Source organism: Dreissena polymorpha, chromosome 12 (assembly GCF_020536995.1).
Source record: "Dreissena polymorpha isolate Duluth1 chromosome 12, UMN_Dpol_1.0, whole genome shotgun sequence".
In the NCBI taxonomy this organism is placed as follows: Eukaryota; Metazoa; Mollusca; class Bivalvia; order Myida; family Dreissenidae; genus Dreissena; species Dreissena polymorpha.
The window spans coordinates 53,051,479-53,079,469 of record NC_068366.1 but is presented as its reverse complement, the minus strand read 5'-3'; the positions used below and the strand labels follow the sequence as shown (position 1 = coordinate 53,079,469).

The 27,991-nt window shown below is 36.6% G+C and overlaps 1 protein-coding gene across 1 annotated transcript in view; it reads right to left on the bottom strand.

Moving 5' to 3' along the window:
• The window catches only part of LOC127852617 (midasin-like), a 99,092-nt gene that overhangs the window by 59,558 nt on the left and 11,543 nt on the right, over window positions 1-27,991 (bottom strand). Inside the window, exons 9-30 of the mRNA XM_052386568.1 lie at window positions 27,583-27,697; window positions 25,825-25,994; window positions 25,267-25,444; window positions 24,121-24,233; window positions 23,332-23,480; window positions 22,625-22,685; window positions 21,360-21,474; window positions 20,508-20,592; window positions 18,668-18,771; window positions 18,199-18,335; window positions 17,093-17,197; window positions 14,949-15,210; window positions 13,958-14,223; window positions 11,925-12,103; window positions 11,403-11,611; window positions 9,995-10,286; window positions 7,854-8,133; window positions 5,731-5,860; window positions 3,255-3,527; window positions 1,180-1,376; window positions 568-743; window positions 53-256 (exon numbers count right to left, since the gene is read on the bottom strand). Coding sequence (XP_052242528.1) covers window positions 53-256; window positions 568-743; window positions 1,180-1,376; window positions 3,255-3,527; window positions 5,731-5,860; window positions 7,854-8,133; window positions 9,995-10,286; window positions 11,403-11,611; window positions 11,925-12,103; window positions 13,958-14,223; window positions 14,949-15,210; window positions 17,093-17,197; window positions 18,199-18,335; window positions 18,668-18,771; window positions 20,508-20,592; window positions 21,360-21,474; window positions 22,625-22,685; window positions 23,332-23,480; window positions 24,121-24,233; window positions 25,267-25,444; window positions 25,825-25,994; window positions 27,583-27,697 — 3,800 coding nt within the window. The remainder of the gene's footprint in view (window positions 1-52; window positions 257-567; window positions 744-1,179; window positions 1,377-3,254; window positions 3,528-5,730; window positions 5,861-7,853; window positions 8,134-9,994; window positions 10,287-11,402; window positions 11,612-11,924; window positions 12,104-13,957; window positions 14,224-14,948; window positions 15,211-17,092; window positions 17,198-18,198; window positions 18,336-18,667; window positions 18,772-20,507; window positions 20,593-21,359; window positions 21,475-22,624; window positions 22,686-23,331; window positions 23,481-24,120; window positions 24,234-25,266; window positions 25,445-25,824; window positions 25,995-27,582; window positions 27,698-27,991) is intronic.

Genomic DNA, 27,991 nt, shown 5'->3' with positions numbered 1-27,991 from the left:
AGTATTTATGACATTAAAACTCATCAGACAAAATAATTACTACAAAGCTAACCTTTGGCAACACTAAAAGGTGGTATGCAAAAGTCTTCCACCGTTTCCATGACAGCTTGTTTGGTCATGTGACTGTCGTCAAGGAGTCCAAGGTCATCAAGGTCATACTCTTGCCGGGTCAGAGAGTTCACCTGCCTTATCAGGAAACTAAGACTGGCTGCACGTAACTGTCCAACAACAACATCTTTTCCTTGACTGGTTGTGCCTGAAAAAAGCATTGGAGATTTAACTGCAACTTATTAAAGTTTTTCTTGTGTGATGGCAGCTGGATTTGCACACCTCAAAAGATTTCAGATTAAATGTAAATGTATTACAGATTGTCTACACCTTTCACTAATACAAACCTCTGGCAATTAAGAAAATATTTTCATAACAGTATACTAATATTGAAATTAAAAAGTAATGTTTTGATACATTATACGTTTTTTTTTCTAGTTCAACTTGTTAAATTTCCATCCTTTTAATGTATGTTCAGGCAACTACCGGTATATCAAAATATCTCAAAACTCTAATTACCTGCTCCTAGACCATCCAAAAACACCAAACAAGCCCCGTGTATATAGGCCACAGCAGGGTCAAGTTGGTTCAAGGTCACATCATCTGTTTCCATGGCATCGGCAGAGCTGACCTTCCTGGAGCAGGTGTTTATGAACTGGACCCAAGTCAATATGTCTCTTATACTCACAGTGCACCTGGATAATTAGGTCATACAATTAGAAGCAGGACAAAAACAAGACAATGACAATTAATGATAGTGCGTTGACTTCACATCGCCATTTATCTGTACATGTGCAATGTTTCGTAAATAAATCCAATGTCTACTTGCCACAGTAGTATTAAGATGTTTATTTAATATTCACCATATGTTTGACCTCTTTTTCATGAATATATTGGACATACACACATTTTCAATGATGGTGGTAACATCCATAAACAATAAATGTTACACAGGTCAAATTGTTAATCGCTTTAGCAAGCATGGCAATTAGCAAGTAATTAATTATCGATAATTTTCACAGTTAATTTTCATGGTTTGAAACAGTGGGTTATAAGTGTACATTCTGTGAATACCAGTAAATGTGGTTATTATTTCTTAAAATAATGTGACATTCTGGCAAGTCATATTACCTCCTCCCTAGCTCATTGTTCGAGAACCACTCCACAAAGTCCATGACCGCCCGCCCAATGCCGCTGGTACCGTCTTCCTGGTTGCCAAGGTGTATCCCAGAATGCAAGTTGTGCTCGATGATGTCCACCAGGTCCTGGCGCTGGTTGCTAGGCGGGCACCAGATTTCAGTGAACCTGTTCCGTAAGGCTGGCGAGAGCTGAAGTGTGGTTTAAACATGGAACAAATGAGCCAGGTTCTGAGAAATCCAGGCTTAATGCATGTCAGTAAAGTGTCGTCCTGGATTAGCCTGTGCAGTTTACACAGGCTTACCAGGAAAAACACTTTCAACTAAAAATGTTTTGTTTGTGTTTTTAGAGGAGACCACCTTTAACTCTTTCAGTGCGGGAACCGAATTTTGAAAGCCTTTGCAAACAGTTTGGATCCAGATGAGACGCCACAGAACGTGGCATCTCATCTGGATCCAAGCTGTTTGCTATTCTAATAGTATTCTTTGAAAAAAAATCGAAGAAAATGCTAATTTTAAAAATTCAACAGACGACATTTTAGCAGACGACAAATTTCCCAGCATGCAAAGGGTTAAACGAAAAATTCCATAAAAGCAGAATGTTTTTTCCTAGATAAGGCTGCGCAGACTACAGGCCCTATTCTGGGATGGCACTTAATGTGTCTGGGATGGCAAAGACACTGGAAGATTTTGTTTGCCCAATGTAAACAGTTTTGGTAAACGGTCATTTGATTATCAAGGTTGTTCTCTCTGGAATGAATTGCCACAACATAAAAGACAAGCTAAGAACCTCCTCAATTTCAAGTCCACCGTCAAAACCCATCTGCTTACTACTATTTGAGTTTCTTTTCTAGTTTTATTTGTATTTTAATAGTGCAAAGTAATGCAATGTAAATTCTGTGATACTTACTTCATGTCTGTGATTATGATCTCTGAGATTAATTTAGCATTCAATTTTGCTCATAAAGGTTTAATTAGTTGTTGTTTCTAGGTCAACTACATTCAATTTATTAAGGACCACAATGGAAATAAGGATTTACTTCCTTTTTGTGCTATCCTTGTATTTTAATGTTAGTGACATGGTTTAAATCTTTAGTACAACTTATTTTATGTGTAATATTATGTACCATGTTTTACATATTGTTAAAATATGAAATAAATGTATGAATGAATGAGTGCACCTGCATTAAGCCAAATCTTTCCAGAATGTGTCTCAAATACAAACACAGTGAATCTCCATTTGCATCAGCAGGAGGGTAATCATATAGTCAATAAAAATTCCTTTATTTATTGCAAGTGAATAATTGCCATCCAATTAGACACAGGACAAAAATACATGGAAAACACAGACAGAAATGAATTTACTAGGGTCATTTCATTGCAGGGTCTATGTAAAGCTTTGAATTCGGGTTTTAAAGGACTTGTATAAACGCCAAACCTTACAACTAGCGTATAGCTATTCACTTAAATGTCACATTTACACAACTCACAAAACAATAATTCAGACCTAGTGTAAGCCTAGCCCAGAGTGAACTTCTTAAATGGCATGTTTACAGAAGTAGCAACATGTAAAATATACAATAATAATCAAGAAATAGTGTAAGCAAATTAGTTCTAAGGAAATAAAGGTCTCACAACTTTCCAATAAAATACATATTGCATGGACTTTGTTTTGAATATGATATACTAGTATTGAACTTGAGGAAATATTTTTTTTATTAAACATTTCAGTTCATTATTTTCATAATTACTTGTAATGTAATACTACTGGGCATAAAAATGACAACTAAATTGCATACATAGTAAATCAGTCAGAAAGAATAATCTCAATGTATATATATTTCATTAATTCTTTTTATGCTGAGCATACCTGAAATGCGATTCCACTAGCATGAAAAAAACATTTATTTCCCAACATTTCTTGAACCCAAAATCATAAATTTGAAAATCCTTGGCAATCAGCAACACTGAATGTTTAATAATTTTATAATAATCATCTAAGTACCTTATATTTTCAATTGAAAAAGTTGAGCAATAACACAAATCTTGAAAAATCAATAAATTACCAACCTCCTTCTTCCCGAAGTCCCCACCAGGATTCATAGTGGCGAACACCTGGAAACCATCCTTAGCAACCACCTGCTCCACCTGATTGGTTGCCCCATCACCACCTCCTTTCTCAGCCAATAGGATTGTCCGCTCAGGTTCCAGCACGCTATTCAACCTTTCCAGCACGCTGTCGTCTGCCAATGAGATTTCGTCCACCAAAAACATGGCACCGCCTTTCATCGCCTGAACTAGTGGGCCGTCTACCCATTCAAACAGCTTGTCCTTATGTTCATCCTATGAAAATAAGAGACAGTACAAAATCAAGATTTGATACTTAATAATATATAGAACATTTTAAACAATGGAATCTATATGGTATATTTATTCTTTCTTGATATTTATTTTGTTTCCAAATGTAACAAATGTATTAAATATGATATGGTCAAAGCCCATTTTTTTAAACTAATTTAGCATAGAAACAACTTGTATACAACAATAACTACGTTGAACTTGAAAGTATTAATTTTCCAAATATAATATATTCAACAAGAGATGTGTTCGTCAGAAACACAATGCCCCCTATTGCGCCGCTTTGAAAAAAACATGTTTTTTTTTTTTACCTTTGACCTTGAAGGATGACCTTGGCCTTGAACTTCCACCACTCAAAATGTGCAGCTTCATGAGAACGCTGCTTTGATTTTTTTTTTTGACCTTTGACCTTGAAGGATGACTTTGACCTTCCACCACTCAAAATGTGCAGCTTCATGAGATACACATGCATGCCAAATATCAAGTTGCTATCTTCAATATTGAAAAAGTTATGGCCAATGTTAAAGTTTTCGGACGGACAGACGCCATATATTTGACATTTGACCTTGAAGGATGACCTTGACCTTCACCTTTCACCACTCAAAATGTTCAGATCCATGAGATACACATGCATGCCAAATATCAAGTTGCTATCTTCAATAGTGAAAAAGTTATGGCCAACGTTAAAGGTTTTTTTTCGGATGGACGGAAAGACTGACATACACACATACTGACATACTAACTGACAGACAGTTCAACTGCTATATGCCACCCTACCGAGGGCATAAAAATAAATGTTTTTCATATCAAATTGTTTAACAACAGGCAGATTTCAGTACTCATATCTTAAACACTAAACCATATAATATGACTAAATGCTTTGGAATTCACAACCACACTGAGTGACATCTAACTGCAACAAACATTTTTGAGCATGCAAAAATGATATAACTTGACATTCCATCAAACAATAAGTCCTGCATTTTACTCCAGCAAAATGCATTATTAACAAGCAAATTCGTTGAATTGATATCCCCCGCCAATATGCTTCTGGACACAAAAGTGTTATATTTGATACTCAGCTAAGAAGGCATTTTTTTAAGATACAAAGGGACATAACTCCGGTATTAACAGATGGTGTACAATGCCATTTGGCGTGCATCATCCTCTTATCCATATATATATATACTCATACCAAGTTTCAATGAAATCCGCCAAAATACTTCCAAGATATGGCTCCGGACACAAAAGTGCCGGCCTGCAAGACGAAAGGACGGACAACGCCAAAACAATATCCCTCCGCCTATGGAGGGGGATAATAAGAAATAGTATAAAACGCTGAAGGCCTCCATGCATTACAGTGACAGACAAGTCAGCAATAATGTTGATTGCACTCCAGCAGTTAACAATTGCGAACTGACGGACATTTTAGCATGAGCTGTATATAATAATCTGACTTTATATCACAGACAATTGTTATACTTTTTTTAGGAAAGAAACTTTATTCTTCTGACAGACTAGCAATTATATTGTGACAACTCGAAAAGTTTGCATTGTGAAATTTACTACCAAGGTTACCCACGACAAGAGCTCTGAGAGAACTTTATTGGCCCACTCAAATATCTTTTTTAAATTAACCTGAATAATGGACCTTACACATAAATAAATGCACAAAAGAAGCATAATGATGTAAGGTATACAATGTATATTGTGGCGTCCGTCAGGGTGGGGTTAATTGGCTTTCGGTGTATTATATTCGTACAACAAGACTAGTTCTATTCATGCACTTTATAATTCGTGTTATAATGGAAAAGTAATGGAAAAGAAATGGGTTATAGTGTACAAATGATGTAAACAATTGACATAGCCAGCCTTACGTAAAAAACGAGGTAAGTGCAATTATTATTATTATTATCATCATCTTCATCATCATTAGTACTAGTATAAGTAGTATAAGTATTATAATTCTGAAAACTGCATTCCACGTAAGTATAAACAGTAAACAAATAGGCGTATAATGACCGGACTGGGTCATTACAATATACATGGTCAGTAAAAGGAACATAACGAGCTAACATCATGTGACCTCACAGGTTCTGTATTTGGTCAATAAAGGAACATAACAAGCTTACTTCATGTGACCTCACAGGTCTCATAGTTGGTCAATTGAGGAACGTAACAAGCTTACGTCATGTGACCTCACGGGTCTCAGACCTCCCAGGAAGTCAGCACTCTCTGTGTGGAGATGACAGTTCACGCTGTGTAGTCGGCTCTTGTAGATGGCTGCGTACAGCTGACACATGATAGTCTTTCCACATCTTAAAGTATACACAAACTTGAGCTTTGACACAGTGAATAATTCCTCGTACTGCTTTTACAGCTTAGTTCAAGGGCAAATAACTTAGGAACATGTGGATAATTGGGAATACTAGTAAAGTCCTGAATATATAATATTCTTAAGTGATGACATATTTGAAATATAAAAAAATCACTTGAGAAATGTGGAGGTAGTTTGGGAAAGAAACATTTTAAGAAGACTGACAAACTAAAAATATCTCTCTCATTTTGTATGCATGGGTAAAACAAATGTATGGGGAAAACATACACTTTTGGCTACTCTAAAAATAGATAATATGGATTTAAAAATAACAGCACTCAATAATGAGGCTTGTTTAAAAAATTAAAAACTAATAACTGTATTAACAACGGAAACTAAATTCACACGTGCAAGCAAGATAAAAATCACTAAAACGAGAACAGAGAAAATACAAGAGCTGTCAGAGGACAGCGCGCTCGACTATTCGAGTGTTTGACAGTATAACGTAAGCCATCATGGGGAAATTGTTCATATTAAATAATTTATTAGACAATCTTTCAAAAATAAAAAAAGGAAGAAAAAAAAAAAACAATTTTTTTTTTGGGGGGGGGGAGGGGTGGTAGGGGGGGGGGGGGGGGTAGAGGGGGGTGATGAGAGGGGGGGGGGTAATTTATTAGATGATGTTTAAAAAATAAAAAAAATTGGGGGTGAGAGGGGGGTATAATGTGGGGTGTGGTAATTTATTAGATGATGTTTAAAAAAAAAATGGGGGGGGGGCTGGGGGGGTAGGGGGGCTGGGGGGGGTAGGGGGGGTGGGGGGTGAGAGGGGGGTATAATGTAGGGTGTGGTAATTTATTAGACGATGTTTAAAAAAAAAATCTTTTTTTGGGGGGGGGGGGGGTAGGGGGAGTGGGAGTGAGAGGGGGGTATAATGTGGGGTGTGGTAATTTATAAGACGATATTTAAAAAAAAAAATTATTTTTTTTTGAGGGTGGGTTTGAGGTTGGGGGGGCGGGGGGGAAGGAATTCTGGTAGGGGCGTGGGGTATTATTTGGGTGGAATCCATTGTGGTATTCAGGTAAGTGTTGTTTTGTCAAAGTAATAATAAAATGTGATCATAAATAAAGAAGTTATGGCAATTTAAGCAAAAGGTTCAATTATCTAAGTGTAAAAGGGGCCATAATTATGTCAAAATGCTTGATACAGTGGTCTGCTCTTGTTTATAGGTTGGGGTCATGTTGGTTAACAAGTATGCAACATATAAAAGCAATATGTCAAAAGATATAGGAAATATTTGGGGTAGTACGCAAACTTTAACATAGATTTATCAATAATATGCATATTCTTAGTATAAAAGGGGCAATAATTATGACAAATGCTTGATAGAGTTGTCTGCTCTTGTTTATAGGTTGGGGTGATGTTGGTTAACAAGTATGCAAAATATAAAAGCAATATGTCAAGGGACAATGAAAATAAATGGGGTAGTACAAAAACTTAAATATTTGCTGCATATTCTAAGTGGAAAAGGGGCCATAATTATGACAAAATGCTTGATAGAGTTGTCTGCTCTTGTTTATAGGTTGGGGTCATGTTGGTAAACAAGTATGCAAAATATGAAAGCAATTAGTCAAGGGACAAAGAAAATATTTGGGATAGTACGAAAACTTTAACATTTGCACGCAGACGCTAACGCTAACACTAACGCTCACTCCGACGCTGACGCCGACGCCGGGGTGAGTAGGATAGCTCCACTATATATATTTCATATATAATAGTCGAGCTAATAAAATGCTATGGTTTTTAAATATAATATAGTTAAAAAAAATTAGGAACTAATGGGGATTTACAAGGATTTAAAACAAAAAATTGTAAACATGAACTTGAAATATTATTAGACAACCAAAAATAAACTTTAAAATTAAAAACAAGAGCATGGATTTTTAACTGCCTTAAACAATAACTTTTGTAAGGGACAGTTTAAATTCAATTCATACCCAGTTTCTCCAACCAAGAGTACTGGTTCTTTGTATCTGATGGCCTGACCAATCAGAACCGCCAATCTTCGCATGCTGGAGGTCCAAACGATGTGATGAAAGCCCTCTGCTGATTGGTCAAGAACACTTTCCAGTGTTGACTTGGAAGTCAGGGAAGTGGACTGGTTCAGTGTAAACAGACTTTCAGTGGAGAGTTTGCATTTGAAATGTTTCTCAATGACCTCTTTAATGACCTCTGCTTCTTCGGGTTTACGGACACGCCCAGCCAGTAGCATGTACCCTGGTGATGTCCATTATAAAAACAGGTTATTTGAGTTGTAAGGCTTTTACCTTATATAAACTGCACACTCTTATTGATTGAGTCAAAGTGAATATGAGCCATGCGTTGTGTAAAGGGGCTTTAATGCATGTGCATAAAGTGTTGTCCCAGATTAGCCTGTGCAGTCGGCACAGGCTTTTCAGGGACGACACTTTCTGGCTTAACTAGATTTTTGCTAAGAAGAGACTTTCTTTAAACGAAAAATATCATAAACAAGCAGAAATTGTCGTCCCTGATTAGCCTGTACGTACTGCACAGACTAATCTGGGACCACACTTTACGCACATGCATTAAACCCCCTATCTTCAGAGCATTGCCCATATATATATATTCAAAACAGACATAAGTGGAAAAGAAAAATGTAAAACTATTGGCTCTAATGGTACCTCTTGTAAATGTTTCTTCTAGTTCTAACTGTTTTTAAAATATAATATAGTATCTGAACTTCTGAAATTGTGTTAAAGAATTTAAAAGTTAGTTTTCAACAAGATGTGTTTGTGAAACACAATGTCCTCCTATATGATGTTTGACCTTGTAGGATGACCTTGACCTTGACCCTTCACCACTCGAAATGTGCAGCTCCTTGAGATACACACGCATTTCAAATGTAAAATTGCTAGCTTCAATATTGCAGAAGTGACATTACATGCGCAATTTTGACCCATATATTTGACCTTGAAGGATGACCTTGACCTTTCACCACTCAAAATGTGCAGCTCCATGAGATACACATGCATGCCAAATATCAAGTTGCTATCTTCAATATCGCAAAAGTATTCATAAAATAAGCGATTTGGGCCACATATATTTGACCTCTGACCTTGAAGAATGACCTTGACCTTTCTCCACTCAAAATGTGCAGTTCCATGAGATACACATGCATGCCAAATATCAAGTTGCTATCTTCAATATCGCAAAAGTATTCATAAAGTAAGCGATTTGGGCCACATATATTTGACCTCTGACCTTGAAGTATGACCTTGACCTTTCACCACTCAAAATGTGCAGCTCCATGAGATACACATGCATGCCAAATATCAAGTTTCTATCTTCAATATTGCAAAAGTATTCATAAAATGAGCGATTTAGGCCACATATATTTGACCTCTGACCTTGAAGGATGACCTTGACCTTTCACCACTCAAAATGTGCAGCTTCATGAGATACACATGCATGCCAAATATGAAGTTGCTATCTTCAATATAGCAAAAGTTATTGCAAAATGTTAAAGTTGGCGCAGACAGACAGACAGACAGACAGACAGACCAACCAACCAACCAACCAACCAACAGACAGGGCAAAAACAATATGTCCCCCACTACTATAGTGGGGGACATAAAAAGAATATGGTACATGCAGTATCAATATAAAGGCAAGTAAAAATAAAGTAGATATGTCTACTACATATATCAATGAGTTATTCTACATCAAGGACATTGCAATATTTCACTTTAACTAATATTGAGATATGACTGACAGTGTACACTACTTATCCATTCAGAAAGTTGGAAATTAATTATTTAATAGATCTGTCTTTCAGAAACTTTCTCACAGTGTAAAATAACATGTGACATAAGAAGCTGTTATAAAAACCTCAGCAAACATTATTTGGTTAATTCAATAAATTAAAAATCTTCACAGGGCGTAGTCACCATCATCGACATTAGCAGTGTGAAAAAGCAAGCCTTCATTTTTATGTTATTGCTTCATCACAAATCTTACAAGCCCACTTATATGACTCCAAGAATCTCAGCAAGCTCAGTACATAAGCTCAGTACATAATGTATCACAGTAGCTTGTGAATTTCGTTCACAGTCGTTACCTTGATCAGCCAGGTGCTTATCCCAGTTATAGAACTTCCTGTCATCCAGCTCTGGGCACTTGTACCTCTGCGCCCAGCGGAAGAGGTCACGCAGGGTCATGAAGCCCGTCTTGCCGGCAAACACACCCGAGCCCCGGCGCCGAGTCTGCAGCTCCAACATCACGCCCACCAGACGTCTGGCGTACGAGAGTGGGATCTCGGAGCGCTCATGGAGAATCGTCTCAAGCTCTTTGTTCGGGATTGCATCAAAGTGCAACTCGACGAATCGGTTTCTGAAGGCTCTTGATAACATCTGAAAAGAAATATTAGGCAAGTTTTATATGTAGGTATTCGTTGATAAGAATTATTCTGAAATAGATAGAGGATATTTGTTGGATTCAGTGGAAAATCAATTATAGATATTCCATCAAAGCCAACAAATTTTCTTTTTATTTTAAGCTTTTTTTCGTAAAAAAATGACCTCATTTCACAGTAAAACAGTGAAAATTATTGATATTTTTCATTGTTATTTTTCAGTGTTTGAAACAGTGAATGATAAGTTTTAATTTAATGATATTTCTCTATAAACTACCGGAAAGCATAAAATAAATATCTATAAACTTTAAATTTCATCTTTTTTTTCTTGTATAGCAACATAATTAGAATAAAAGTATTTTAAAATGATGAAAGATTTTATAGGAAATATAAATTTGGCACTAGATATGAAAGTGGTAAAACATGCAAATGACCTGAATAGCTTAACAAAGACTAAAACCAAACTGTTTACTGCAAGCAATTGATGTGAGCCAAGCTTAGTAAAAGATTTATAAATTAATATAGCAACCAAGTAAAACTCTGAAATTTGTTTCAGTAATGGTGGCGGATCAAACCACTTCAAATATAAAGAAAGTCAAACTGCAGCTGCACAAGAAGGGAGAAAACTTGACACAGCACCTGTTTCTTTTTTAATGGAAACAAGAGATTTGTTTGTCAGAAACACAATGCCCCCTATTGCGCCGCTTTGAAATAAAATTTCAATATATCATTTGGCAGGTTTAGAAATTATCTCCCTTTTTAAAGCTTATTTGTGTATTTTTTTTACTTTTGACCTTGAAGGATGACCTTGACCTTTCAACACTCAAAATAAGCAGCTTCATGAAATACACATGCATGCCAAATATCAAGTTGCTATCTTCAATATTGCAAAAGTTATGGCCAATGTTAAAGTTTTCGGACGGACTGACGGACGGACTGATGGACAGTTCAACTGCTATATGCCACCCGACCAGGGGGCATAAAAATTGACACAGCACCTGTTTCTTTTTTTATGGAAAATAACAAATTGCAAAATAGTTCGACCAGCATTAGACACATCACAAATAGGAGACACATTTGATAAAACATCAAAACAACAAAAACATCCAGAAACCTTTCTGCCACCGTAATGGCCAGGAGGATTCTGGGTAGCAAACAGCATGAAGCGGCTGTGTGCCTTCACGGTCTCCTGGGTCTCCGGGATGAAGAGTTCTCGGTTGTCGTCAAGGAGACGGTTGAGAGCCTCGAGCACATCGCTAGGGGCCAGGTTGAGCTCATCTAGGATGATCCAGTGACCGAGCTTCATGGCCTCAACCAGGACACCTGGTGGTAGAATTTTGGTTGCATTGATAAAATAAATATTGCAACTGGAAATTCCGTGCAATACAATGTAGGAACATAAATAACCCTTTTCATTTCATGTGCTGATAAATATCTTACTATTAAACACATTTAAATTGCCCCAACCATGCAAAACAAATGCAAACAAAAAACAGAAAAAGCAAGACAGTTATCTTTATAATGTCAGTGTCAATAAATTAGCACTATTTGTTCGCTTTTTTCCTTTACAGTTTTCTATATGTTTTTTCCTTATGTTTCATTTTTGTCCTCTATTAAATTTGAAGATTAGCTTTACCTTCTTTAAAGGCCAGTTTGCCGCTGTCGTCTGCAGCGTAGCACCCGACATACTCCTGCAGATCTGTGTGCTCATGGTTATTGACGCGCACACAGGTGTTCCCACTACTCTGGGCCAGCCAATGGATGAGACTGGTTTTACCCACTGACGTCTCTCCCTGTAGAAGGACGGGGTGTTGCCTAGACATAGAATATATATATTTATCATTGAAAAAAATTAGTTTTGTATTTTGATTTATTAAATGGATCAGGTTATTTAGTTGTGTTTTTTATTATTATTCTACAAATCAGTTGATTTAATTATTCTTTATCAAAAGAACCAAGAATGTCCATGATACTTAAAAGTATTTATTATTTTTAGTGATTTTGTATAAGAGAATCAGGTTTTTTGAGTTTATTGAAAAGTTTGGAATCTTTTTTGGGAAACTTTGGTCAGATTTTAGGGATGTTCCTTTTTTTGCCATTGGGAGACAGCCTTGAAGAGCCTGTCATTTTGGGCCAAAAAATCATTGGCTAGATTAAGTCAATTTAAGTAATTTGTTCATGACACCTCACGGCAGGGCTAATTTTTTACTCATGGGACTTTATCAAAAACACCTTAGTAGAGGACAACTAGTTACATGCCAAATATTACACCTTCTGCTTGGTTGATTTTTAAGAAGATGATTTACAAAGTTATTTCACAATATCAGTCTATATAAGTTACGTGACGGTGTGGCATGGATAGTTTCGATCCCTGGGGCATGATTGAAACAATAATTATTCAAGACCTCTATCTGACATCACATACCAAGCAGTGAATGTTGTGGTAAAACGCAAATGATTTTTGAAATTATCATTCTAGATACCGTAAAATCTTCATAAAGCATAATTATTATCTTTGTGTTGTTAGCAAGTTTGTCTAGAGGGGAAGGAACAAACATTGTGCAAGAGAACTTATAGATCTATGAAGTTACATAACAAATATTCAAGCTCAGGGTTTGTGGTTTCTTAAGATCATTACTATATAAGTCAATGTATAGGTATCTGAGGCCTAGCCAGTTTTAACCCATTGGACATGATATGAACTAACTTAGTAGAGGACAACTATACAATTTAACACATCATATATTAAACCCTTGACCCTTGAAGTTCTAGTGAAGATTCTTTACTATAAAAGTGTTCATAAATGATATGAACCCTGGGTGGGGTCCAATTTTAATCCAGGGGCATCATTAAACAAGAGATGTGTTTGTCAGAAACACAATGCCACCTATTATGCCATTTTGAAGCGATTTATTTAACCTTTGACCTCAAAGGATGGCCTTGACCTTGACCTTTCACCTTTCACCACTAAAAATTTGCAGCTCCATGAGAAACACATGCATGCCAAATATCAAGTTGCTATCTTCAATATTGCAAAAGTTATGACCAAGGTTGAAGTTTAGGGAAAGAACAAAAGAGTGACAGAATGACAGACAAGCCAAAAACAATATACCCCATATCATTCGATCCGGGGGCATTAAAACAACATAATCAAGGACCACTATACAATGCTACACACCAAACATAAAATCCCTGACCTTTGAGGTTTCAAAGACAAAATAAATAAGTTTTCATTCTTACAATCTATTTTTTGAATTTTTGGATTTTGTTAACAGACTGGAATGATTTTAACAACTTTGAAAAACGGTCACCCAAATATAATTTCTGCAAGTTCTTGTAAAAATGTGACCAATAATTGCCGAGGAAAATTCAGTTTAATTAAAACAATGCAATAGGCACGACACTTGAGAGACAAAAGGAGTTCCCAAAACCTCCCAAAAATTCACCCAGTGCACTACACAGGGAAAAAAAATTAAAGATCAAATGAATATGTCTTGACAAGGCTTTCATAGACAATTAAAGGTTTTGTCAGGGATCCAAATAGGTTTCTGCATGATAAATAATAAATATTAGAGAATCTCTAATATTTCTAATATATTATTATTTCATATATTAAGAAAATCCCTAAAATAAAACAAAAACAAAGAAAACAATACAAACCCAACCTACCCAGAAGAGACAACCCTCACCAGGTCCCTCAAATTCGCCCGCACAGACGGCGTCAAAATATAGTCTTGCGGTGTGAAGGGTTCCAGATCACCAACCCCTACCCAGTAGCCCTCAAAGTTCAAACAGCGGCCCCTAGTGGGGGCTGGCAGGGCCTGTTTCAGGACAGCCTTGACATTGGCCTTGCCCAGGACATGTTGGGAGACCAGCTGCTCCACGACGGGGTGGGAGGAGCGGTCTAGCTGGGTCAGGAAGCTCAGGCAGAAACCCTTGGCGAGGAAAAAGAGAATAATAAGTTAGTGAAATCCCTTCTAAACGAAAACCCAGTTAAGGACGAAAGTGTCGTCTTTGATTAGCCTGTGCAGACTGCACAGGCTAATCTGGGACGACACTGTATGCATATGCATTAATAGGTTAGTGTTAAATACAGAAAAGTTTATTATGCAAGGCTTAAGAAACTTTAACTGGCAGCATTGGCACACTAAGTCTTCACAATGGGATAAAAAAGTAGATTATCCTTTCTCAGCAAAATTATAAATTTTATAATTATAATGAATCTCATCAACAATCCTCCCTGCTCCATGTTTTAAGTTATGAGGTCCCCATAATCGTTACAAAAATTGTCATCATTATTATCATAAATACCATTGTTAACAACATTATTGACAACATCACCATCCTTATCATCAGAATCACTTTGTTGGTGTTGATTGATAATGATGGCAATAATAATTATGATCATTATTATCATGAAACATTAATAATCACTAAACCAAAACTGTTACTTTAATTACTATTATCATTGAGATAATAAATAAACCTAACATAAAGTTTACATAAATGCACAGCATGGCTACCACGATTACATATAGTTTCCGACTGACATGAATTTTCATATGAAAAATAAAACTTCCATTCACAAAAGAATGCACATTAAACCAAATGTTAAAGGCATAAAAAACCAAAACACACAACAAATGATAACCATTCTAACCTCATACAAAGACCGCGGTATTGAGTCACAACTATTCTTTGCTGCAAACTTCAGCGCCCTGCATAGTGTACGTAAGCTGTAATGTGGTGGGTGCCCGGTCCCGTCTGTCAGCCTGCGCGATGCCTCACCTCGTATGGTCAGGTAGAATTTTACAATGCCGTCCACCTGTCCGGCAGTGAGAGATAGCCCACGCAGATAGTCACACACGAGGATCTTCAGATCCTGGCTGTCTTCAAGTTCATCCACGTACAGCTCTGTGAATCTGCAGACCAACAGTGTGAATCAGAATCTATGCAGACATGCAGAAATGAACTTTGCTCTGAGAAAATGGGGTTTAATGTATAAGTGTAAAGAGAAAGCAGAAAGTGTCGTCCTTGATTAGCCCGTGTGACAAAACTTTATGCATATGAATTAAAACTCGTTTTCCCATCCCAAGGCTCATTTATTTTACTTGTTTTACGACATTGTCCATGGACGATTAAGTTCATAGTAAGACATTTATTTGTCAAAAATCAACACTTGATGTCCTTATAAACATAAAGATGACTTATTCGACCATTCTGATACATATTTTCATTAAAACTATATAAAACCAATTTATTTAAATTAATGTATAAATATAATAATATATTACATAATTAACGTTGACATTATTTTTACGATTATACTAATCCCAAAACAAGTAGACAGGAAAATAGAGCTCTGCAGACAATTTAATAACCCATGTTTGTCATATTATTTCAATAAATCTAATTCTGAAAATTAAGAACATAACTACATGTATTCTATTAAATAGTAAAATTAAAGGACATTAAAAGGATACTGGAATTTCTCACCATAGTAACCTATACCTGCTTATGTTGCCTGCAGCCACAGAGCTCCAGACAAGAGCCATACAGCCGTAAATACGGCTTTTTAACGAAGGTTTACGCATTTATTTTTATAAAATGGATGTACAATTCCGACTTTAATATCCTTTTTACGCAATTACGAAAAAAATCTGGCCGTACTGATACGTTCGCGTCAGCGCGGCGTGATGTGCTGGTCTCTAACCTAACGGCGACTGGGTTCCAGTATTATTGTCAATTTTGTCGCGTGATTTCCGTTTACTCGTAAACCAGTAAAAAACAATGTGTCTGCGCGCAACGGAAGGCCGTCAAAAAAACACTTTACTGTCATATAATGTTTTAGACACCGTCGTCTAACCATCCTGACATTCAATCTGTAAACCCAGAAAAAGACATTGTCGCCCTGATATGAAACGATCTGATTGCATCAGTGGCTAAAAACGTTAGAAAACAAGATTGGAAACGGATCCAAAAAAAAAAGTGGAAGATTGGAAAACCGAATATGAGACAGTGACATTAGTGTTCATTTACTTAGCTAACTAGTTGGCTTGTGTTTTCTTGTCAAGTAAATGAAAAAAATAGTATTTAAATGTGTAAATATATTTGCATCATAATTCAGAATGGAAAACCTCATAAAGTAACAGTTTTAGAAGCTAAATATATTTATTATTATTGCTGCAAATGTTTCTGTTAAGTTAGTTATAAACCCTTCAATTTATCCAAGAACACGGGTAGTACAATACAACCTGTATTTTTGAATATGGTAGTACAGGTACTAATTGATTTTCAGCGTAACTCCTTTTCTTTCTGTCTGTGGCAGTACCGTTACTAATTTCACAAATCCTTATCTGGAGCTCTGAGCCATATGTAGTGACTTGTAACAATGAAAAATTGATCCAATGGGCATTATTTGAACGAATTTTGTAGAGAACCACAATTCAATGTTATGTACCACATATCAAACCTCTGGCCTATGGGCTTCAGAGAAAAAGATTCATTTAGTTAATTTGCTATACCATTCTATATAAACTAATTGACCCCCTGCCTGTGAATCCCAGTTTCATTATTTGATGACAAAGTTGTTGGCAAAGATACAATATGACATATCAAATACGACACATCTGATCTGAATTTTCTAGTTTCACAGACGTATTTTTTGGTTTATTCGGTCTATACAACCAGCAAAAATGTGAACTGAAATTGGAAAAGGGGCTTAACTTATGTTAGGCAAATAACCAGTTATAGATAGGAACAGCTAAACTATTTCATCTTGCATATGAATGTAAAGGGATTTACCTATTTCTGATGCCAGGTGACAGATCCTTTTTGCCCACATCTGTAGCGGGGTTCATACAGGCGAACAGGCGGAAATTGGGGTGTCGCACCACTGGCTCCAAATCTCTGAAATGATCACAAGGCACTAAAACTGTGTTTGGGCCTGATCTAGAGTAAAGTAATCATTTGTAGAAGACCAACTCAATACTGTTTGTAACAAACAAAAATAACATTAACCTGTATATATTTTCATCACCTCAGCACCTTTTCCCAAAAGTAGACAAGATGTGTTTGTGAAACACTATGTCCCCCCATATATTTGATCTTTTTCCTTGATGGATGACCTTGACCTTTCACCACTCAAAATGTGCAGCTCCACAAGATACACATGCATGCCAAATATCAAGTTGCTATCTTCAATATTGCAAAAGTTATGGCCAATGTTAAAGTTTGATGAAAACAAACCAACTTACAGACAGGGCAAAAACAATATGACATAAAAAACCACCAGACAACCCTTTTCTGCTCAGATACGTATTTTAACGTGTTTGTAGTCCATTAGAAAATCAAATTCAGTTAGAGCATTCTTTGGTCAATTGGTTAAAGACCATTCTTACTGGATTCAAGTTTCCAGAGGCTTCATTTCTAACCCTTAGGTACTGATGAGCAGCAAACAGCATAAAACCCGAAAAGACTGTGAGTTACTCGCAGGCTTTTCTAGTTTTATGCTGGTTCCACACAGCCATTTTTACTCTGCTTCTGAGAGGGAAAGGGTGAAAGCAACACACCTTGAAATGAAATTCATGGCATAGTAAATTTAAGTATAAATATGAAACACATTTTACATATGCCAATTAGAATATATGTGGTGGTTACAAGGTAGAAATCCGTATTTTTTTGCGCTTTAAAACTTTAAAATAATCGCGTCTGTTGAAATGGACATATACGTATAGAAATCCTTCTTTCGGTTTTAAAATTAAAAAAATAATAACAAATTACTAGCTAACTATGCTATAGATTTAATGACAGTTTTGCCCACTTTAAAATTGCATCTATATGTATTGATTAACATGTATTTCATTTCAAAGCGTGTGGATTTAAGGTGACAATATTTTCCAGTGCCCTACCCGCGTTCCATGAGCAGTATGGAGCCCGCAGTACTCTCCAGTAGCCCACTGAGGCACTCGAGCGTTTCCATGGCGGCAAGGTTAATCTCATCCAGTAACACCCAGTCGCCCGCTCGTATAGCCTTCACTAGACTGCCCTGAACATTTGGAGGAAGAGACTCAACTACTAACACAATTCATGAACTTGTTTTATAAATTATATTGTACAAAAATGACAGTTGTCAGATTCTTTATATTCTGATCTACTTTTATCACTATCATTTGTCAAGGTTAAAAATTTCTAACTACATGTAAAAAATAATTTCCGGCAAAAGTATCTAATACTTATAATTAGTGTTTGTGTATTCTTGTGAATTTGTAGCAATTCTTTATTGAGTGTATTCTCTCCTGTATGGCCATCATCCCCAGAAAATGTGTTACCTGTTTTATGAAGACCAGGCATAAAACACAAACTATTGCAAAAACCTACCTCAACAAATGTAAATGCCAGTGCATTTTCTGTCTGCTGGACCTGTAACTTCAACTGACCAAGTCTCTTGTATAGGGCTGTCCATTTCTCCAAAATATTTGCTTCTGAAAAAGAAAATGCTTCTGCAATATGAAAAAGAACACACACTTACCTTCTGCAATATGAAACAAGAGATGTGTTTTTCAGAAACACAATGCCCCCTACTGCGTCGCTTTGATACATGTTTTTTTTTACCTTTGACCTTTCATCACTCAAAATGTGCAGCTCCATGAGATACACATGCATGCCAAATATAAAGTTGCTATGTGAAGGGACATAAAAGTTATGAGCATTTTTTGGAAACCTAAATGTGAAACCTAAATGCAAAGTGTGACGGAAGGACAGACGGACGGTCCGATCACTATATGCCCTCCTTCGGGGGCATAAAAAAACTTCTGCAATATGAAAAACAAGTTTTCAGACGGACGGACTGACTGACTGACAAACAGACAGACGGACAGTTAAAAAACTATATGCCACCCTTCAGGGGCATAAAAAAGTTAAAGCAAAAGTTGAAGTTTTTGAACGGACGGACAGATGCCATATATTTGACCTTTGGCCTTGAAGGATGACCTTGACCTTTCACCTTTCAAAATGTTCAGCTCCATGAGATACACATGCATGCCAAATATCAAGTTGCTATCTTGGATATTGAAAAAGTGATGGCCAATGTTAAAGTTTTTGGACGGACAGACACCATATATTTGACATTTGACCTTGAAGGATGACCTTGACCTTCACCTTTCACTACTCAAAATGTGCAGCTCCATGAGATACACATGCATGCAAAACATCAAGTTGCTACCTTAAATATTGAAAAAGTTATGGCCATTAAAGTTTTCGGACGGACAGACAGACTGACACACTGACTGACTGACTGACAGTTCAACTGCTATATGCCATCCTACCGGGGGCATAAAAACTTAACAAGTTCAATGTGAAAACAAATATAGCTTCTGCAATGGGTACAAAATCTTAACGTACTTTCTGGTAAAAGACAATTCTGCCAAAATTCATCCAGCAGAATTTCTTTCTTTAACAGTCATATCTCCATTAAGGTCATTCAATTGTGAAGTCTGAGCGAGATTCCATTGGTTATTAAAGAGGAGTAAAAAAACACAATTTTGGGACTATATGTTCAAGAGTGGAAAACCAATGGGCCATAATAACGCCATGACTCGTCACAGCCAAAGTTGCTTTCTTTAGGATCATCAACACATTAAGGTTATTCATCTGTGAAAGTTTGATCCACCACCATGAAGTAAAAGAAAGGGTTGAAAACACAAGCTTCTGGACGTGAAAATCAGAAAAAACGGCTGATAAAACTAATTGTTTCTCAAATTTCTTTCTTTACGCTCATCAAAAAATGTAGGTAACAAGAGCACCGCATAACGGGTGCCACGCCCGGCTGTGAAATCACAGTGACCTTGACCTTTGACCCAAAATGGGTGTGGCGTGTAGAACTCATCAAGGTGCATCTACATATGAAGTTTAAAAGTTGTAGGTGGAAGCACTTTGATTTTAGAGCCATATTAAGGTTTTAGCATGACGCCTATGGCGAACGACGAGCAGGCTATGACAATACCTCAGGTTTTCTCCGAAAACAGCCTCACTAATAAAACTGTGAAAGTTTGAGCTAGACCCATCCAGCAGTTAAAAAGCAAGTGAAAACCCAAGTTTCCCCATGTACGTACAGATGGTTTGACTGACAAGTGCAATGCTGAATTCCTCATATTCCATAAGACATAAAAATGGGAGATGCACTATTGTTAATAAATTCACCACTTGCCCTATTACTTACCATTCTCAAACTTTGTCAAGGCTGATTTGCTGGAGTGGTCAATCAATTGAAACAAAGTGTCCCATTTCTTTTTGTTAAAACAGTCCTGAAAACAAAGATAGGTTACACAAAGGAAGTTCCATAATTAACACCATAACACCATAGAGAAAGTGCATGGCTTAGTTGTAAGGCGCATTATTGCAATACAATTTGTACTAAAATAACAATGACAATTTTGGCTTTTGGAATAGAAATTCAAAATGCGATAACATTAAAATATTCTAGATGATTAGTCAATGTGAGTTTCATGGATTGGTGCCTTGTTTCTTTAATGAAATTCAGTAAAGTTTAAATGAAACACAGGTTAAAAGCGCAAGAAAATGAAATACCACAATAGCACAATATCAACATTACCAAATTCTCTGAAAAGTACAGTTATAAATGGAATATTAACACATAATGATTAATAAGGAAAAGAATATTAAATAAGTAAAGTTTTCTAGGAGCGTGTATACATCTCATTGGTTTTGTGTGGTTCTTAGAACACGAAACTAGGAACATGTTCTGCATTTAATCATTGTCAGAACTTGACTGGGACAGCTCTAGTACAACTGTCATATCTGGTTTTGTTTAGTTTTTAATTTTCATCAATACACTGACTGTGATAAATAACACAATGAGATAACAGGTACTGATATGTTGGAAAACTTTCCAAATAAAAATATTGCATAATTTCCTACTTGGCAAAATTCATAGAACACCTGTTCTTATCAAATTTCTGAAAGAGACGCCAAAGTGGGTGGCAGTCACCCACACTTTAAGAGAAATACTTTGGAAACATAACGATATACAAACAAGGTAAAGTTTTCATGCCTGTAAATGCCCCAGGAACTTTGCATTCTGCTTGCGGGAGAAGCTCTTACAAAAGAGAAGTTCAAACTCCTCAAATAAAGGCTTGATGACGTGTCTGACGTCAACCGGCTTGAACCTGAAATACAAATGAGTCGTCTGCTGGGAAAATTGGTCTCAATGCATGTGCGTAAAAAGTCATTCCAGATACGCCCCTGCAGATGTGCGTAAAGAATCATACCAGATACGCCTGTGCAGTCTGCATAGAGCTCATCAGGGACAACGCTTTTCGATATTATAGAATGTTTAGTTTAAAGAAAGCATCTTCTAGACTGGGATGACACTTTTTGTACATGCATTAAGCCCCGTTTTCCCAGAACAAGGCTTACATAAACTAATAATACTGTATGTTGCTGTTTTAACAGTAGACATTGAATATTTGTCGCTGCTGTTTTATATCAAGTGAAACAACAAATAACAACAGCATTGCTGATGTGCATTTTAAGTAAATGGATAAATAATGTTATATCATAATCAATTAAACTTAAAGCCACACACCTTGAAATGAAATACATGGCATAGTTTATTTAAGCATAAATAAGAAACATAATTAATATATGCCAATTTGAATATATCTGGTGGTTAAAAGGTAGAAATCCGTCTTTTTTACGCTTTACAACTTAAAAATAATCGCGTTTGTCGAAATGGACGTATACGTCTAGAAATCCTACTTTCGGTTTTAGAAGCGGTACCGTTTGAAAAATAATAAATTACTTGCTTACTAGGCTATATATTTAATTTTATCTATGCCAATTAGAATATATCTGGTGGTTACAAGGTAAAAATCCGTCTTTTTTGCGCTTAAAAACTAAAAATAATTGCGTTTGTTGAAATGGACACTAACGTATAGAAATCCTACTTTCGGTTTTAAAATTTTAAAAAAGAATAAATTACTTGCTTACTAGGCTTTAGATTTAATGACAATTTTGCACACTTTCTAATTGCATCTATATATGTATTGATAAAATGTATTTCATTTCAAGGTGTGTGGCTTTAAGTAAGCTTGTAAGAAGTTCAAAAAAGAATCAGTGCATAAAAAAGGAATATAACACACAATTAACAATTAAAATATCAAAAGAAGGAGTAACATAATAGAATGCAATATATTATTTTTCCATCATTTATAAAACAATTTTGCAGATCCAGTGGACAAAAATATTTTAAAACGTAAAAAATAAATAACTGTGGTACTATGATATGTCTTCCAAACAAAATTGTGAGGCACTCACCCTCCAAGCAGATCTGCACTGTCACTTTGTTGGTTCATATTGATCACATGAAGCTTGTGACCTGAAACACATTTAAATTCCATCACTGACATTAAGTCCCTCAAACGAAAGCTGGAATCACAAAAGCCGACGTTCATATACTGAATAGGATAATATATAAATGAGCCGTGCTCTGTGAAAAGGGGGTTTCATGTACGTGCTTAAAGTGTTGTCCCAGATTAGCCTGTGCAGTCCATCTAGGCTAATCAGGGACGCCGCTTTCTGCTTTTATGATATTTTTGGTTTAAAGAAAGGCTCTTCTTAGCAAAAATCTAGTTTAGGCAGAAAGTGTCGCCCCTGATTAGCCTGTGCGGGCTGCACAGCCTAATCTGGGACGACACTTTACGCACATGCATTAAACCCCCTTTTCACAGAGCATGGCTTAAATATGAACTTGATTGTGTGGGTGAGTTTTCACCATTAAAGGGGTGTCATCACTATAGCTGGAGTATCATGCAACCAACCGGCTCCTCTTTTAGGGTTTTCAAGAATAGCGATTTAAAAGATTTCACTGCACTATCGAATAGTATCAAACTGATATCAACATCCAGTACAGTTTTAAACAAATTTGTGTTAATGTAGGTTTTATTGATTGGCTTTTAGATAGTTTTTTAGTTATATAAGAACTATTGTTTGTGTTCAAATTGATCAGTATAAACTCCACCCACCAAGTTGTTCAGCCAGAAACTGAACGGATGATGTCTTTCCGGTTCCAGTTTCTCCAACCAGCAGTACTGGTTCCCTGTTTAAAACACACATGGCAACACGCTCTAGCAATACACTGGACTGGCGGGTGTAGGAGAATGTACTACGTGTCCTGCAACATAAAAATCGTAATATAGTTTTTCTACTCATATGAGAGTTATAGATTAACTGCCACATGGTCCCATGAAAATGCTTCTGTTAATTTACATACACAAAATCTTTATTTTATATGGTGATACATAAATTCAACATTGAAACTAAAAAATGTCTATTTTTGTATACGCTTAACTACAGATATCTCAAGATATTTCTAAAATACCAGCAACTTTGAGATAACTAAGTAAAGCTGTAGATGGAGTGCACATGCTGATGAATATACTTTTACATTGTCATCACTCTGTAAGCTCTGTTGAAGTTTTTGAGTTATGTAACACAAAAAAGGAGGGCTGCTTGCGTGGACATACAACGTCAAATCCATTCCCTCCTCCACTTCTAAGTTTAGACGTGTGCTCCCTCTGAGAAATTGAGCTTAGTTCATATGCGTAAAGTTTTGTCTCAGATCCAGGACAACAACTCCTGCTTTTATAGAATTTCTGTTTTAAGAAAAGTCTCTTCTAAACAAAAATCCAGTCTAGGCAAAAAGTGTCATCAATTATTAGCCTGTGCAGACTGGACAGGCTAATCTGGGATGACACATAACGCACAAGCATTAAGTCACTTTAACACAGAGCGCAGCTCATGTAAAAACTTGCCTCATCTGCATGAAAGGTGACGTCTGCTGCACAGGTAGTGACACACGCCCCACTGTGAACATGCTGGTTGTCACAGTGACCTCAGGCTTGTAACGATCCATGTAGTACTGCACCTGTACACATGGTGGAGGGATGCTATTTTTTAAGTATTGTGCAAATTGTGAATATAAAATATAAGATGATTCCATGATTTTGTGGCTGTACATACTTTTTAGAAATGTTTTCCAAGAAATAAGTTTGCCAAGTAAAAACCCAAATCAAATATTCTGGTATCTGTCTGACTGAAGACATTTCAATTCAGTAACAAATAAATTTTGAAGGCATACGATGAATATGAGCAGCAATGAAGTTAATGAGGCCACAAAAGAAATTAATGCAATTTAAAAAATAAAACAAGCAAATTCATTGAATTGATATCCCCCACCTATATACTTCTGGACACAAAAGTTTTCTGGACGGATGGACATCGCCAATGTGCATCATCCTCTTATCCATATATATACTCATACCAAGTTTCAATGAAATCCGTCAAAGCACTTCCAAAATATGGCTCCGGACACACAAAAAAGCATTATTTTTTTAAAGATACAAAGGGCCATAACTCCTTTATTATCCAATGGTGTACAATGCCATTTGGCGTGCATCATCCTCTTATCCATATATATACTCATACCAAGTTTCAATGAAATCCGTCAAAGCACTTCCAAGATATGGCTCCGGACACACACAAAAAAGCATTTGTTCAAGATACAAAGGGCCATAACTCCTTTATTATCCAATGATGTACAATGCCATTTGGCGTGCATCATCCTCTTATTCATATATATACTCATACCAAGTTTCAATGAAATCCGCCAAACACTTCCAAGATATGGCTCCCGACACAAAAAAGCATTATTTCAAGATACAAAGGGCCATAACTCCTTTATTATCCAATGGTGTACAATGCCATTTGGCATGCATCATCCTCTTATCCATATATATACTCATAACAAGTTTCAATGAAATCCGCCAAAGCACTTCCAAGATATGGCTCCGGACACAAAAGTGCTGGACTGACGGAAGGACGGACAACGCCAAAACAATATCCCTTAATATTTGTGATTAACTCAACCCAATAAACATTTGTCGCAGAATTACATTTACCTTTACACTAGGCACATTAAGTTTAGCACCAATTGCTTCTGCTAACGGCAGACGTTTGCTGGGTTTGGATAGGCAGGCTACAAAACAATCCATAGCTTCTTGTAGCACGAGATTGCCTGTTGCTGTTGACGACACATCAAAGTCTTTTGCAATTCTGCTGCACCAGGTTATAAGGTCTCTGGAGGATTTAAATTAATCAACATATAGGTAACTTGGACAAATTAAAAAATAAAAACAATTTTTTTTATGAATGTAGAGGAATATAGCAATACTTCAAATAAAACATCGTGATATCTAGGAAAATATGAACTTTTATATGCAGAATATGCTAAAATATAATGTATTATTTCCTATGTGGATATAGCCAAACAGTATAATAGAAAATAAGGAATAAAATATGGCCAAATATTGCACACCTGCGCCTCAAATCAAAGGAAATACGCTTTTTAAAGCCAGTTTTGTCAACAGATTTTACTACCCGTATAGCCATAAAAAATCTCCACCCTCTGACTGCCCTGGATTTCAATCGACAAGAGCGTTTTTAAAAAAAAAACATACCTTGTGGAAATGAGTCTACCATCTCTGGTGAGGAACTTTCCCACACTCTCCTCTTGTGTTGCCATGGCATCCTCCAGCGCCCCCTGGTGGTTGCCGGCAGACAATAGGAAGTAGATGTCCAGCAGACGGTCAACCACCGTCTCCAGCTTGGGGAACTTGGTGCATATCACCTTTAAAACAAACATTGTCAGGTGAAAGCTGAGGATCAAAGCGAGGACTTTTATATCAATAAACCATGTTAATCTACACAGTCTGTGGTGTAAAGGTAGCTTATAACAAATGATGTGAGATGGTAAGCTTGTTAGTTTCTTACCAATTACCTTCATTGGACCCAATGAAGCTATGTCACTATATCACACATTTCACTATGCTTCTAGTGAAAATAAATGTCTCTCTCAAGGAATTATTAATCATGCATTCTATTGGTTCTGCATTAAAGTCAGCATGGAAATTCAACCAACAAAACCGCTGAGAATAAAACAGTTAAATGTGGGTGGTGATCGCCTGTGTTTATCATTATAACAAGAGTGCCAAACTGTCACAAGATACGCCCGTTTGAAGGTTTTGGACACCATGCTAAGTGCTTGAAATGCACTAAGTGACCTAGTGGCCTAAATTTTAACCCGGAATGACCCATATTTGAACTTGACCAAGATGTCCTTTAGACACAACTACTGACCATATTTGGTGAAGATCGGATGAAAACTACTTCAATTAGAGAGCAGACACCATGCTAAATCCTTGAAATGCACTTTGTGACCCCGGGACCTAGTTTTTGACCCAGCATGACCCATATTCGAACTTGACCTAGCTCTTGTCTTGATACAATATCTGACCAAATTTGGTGAAGATCCGATGAAAACTACTTCACTGAGAGAGCGGACACCATGCTCAATGCCTGAAATGCACTAAGTGACCTCGTGACCTAGTTTTTGATCCGGCATGACCCATATTTGAACTCGACCTAGATATCATTTAGACACAACTTCTGACCAACTTTGTTGAAGATCGGATTAAAACTACTTCAATGAGAGAGCGGACACCATGCTAACTCCTTGAAATGCACTAAGTGACCCCATGACCTAGTTTTTGACCCGGCATGACCCAAATTCGAACTTGACCTAGATATTGTCTAGATACAACTTCTGACCAAGTTTGGTGAAGATCGGATGAAAACTATTTGAATTAGAGAGTGGACACTGCTGTGGACGCCGCCCACCGCTCTCCCACCGCCCGCCAAGGGTGAAACTATAATACATCCCGTTTTTAAAAACGGGCGTATGAAAAAATAATACAAAATACATTTCTATACTAAATTTGAAGATAATTAAACGCTTGCTATAATTTCATTAGCAGCTCATCTACCAATTATGAAATATGAAGTCTGACAGCTAATTCTCCCACAATATATAGTGAATTTGATCAAGTAATATGCACAATATGTTTTGATGATGAAAAATACGAAGTGTTTTGTTTTTTAAACAATTAAGACTCTTTACAATTTAACTCTATTTGACAAAAATATGATAAAACTGTTGGACTACATAAACCAGCAGAAACTAAGGGAATGAAACTGACAAACATTTTTAAATATTTATGGGCCATAACTCTGAATATCCAAGGACTTTACAATCATAGAACATGGCTTCGACAGACACTTCCATGGAGATGGCAAAATATAATCACCAAAATCCACATCTTTGATGTAAGATATCGCGAGAGACTGATTTAGGTAAAAAACACTCTTCTGTCACTCACAAGTTTGAGTTCTGAGCGAGAAAGTGGCTCCACCAGAACGCTGGTCCACAGCTTGTCTAGAAGCTGACTGGTTCCCGTCTGCTGTTTCTGCCACCCGGAACTGCCACCGACCAGTCTGCAATAGGAGGAACACAGTCTGTCAGTTGTAAGTTTATTTTCACTTTCTGATACTTGAAAATCAGAAAACAGAACCAATATAGCAATTCTATAGTCATCTATTCCATTTATGAAGACAGTTTTTTATGTCCCCAACCACTATAGTGGGGGACATATTTTTTTTGCCCTGTCTGATTGTTTGTTGCTTTGTTTGCTCCAACTTTAACATTTTGACATAACTTTTGCAATATTGAAGATATTAACTTCATATTTGGCACGCATGTGTATCTCATGGAGCTGCACATTTTGAGTG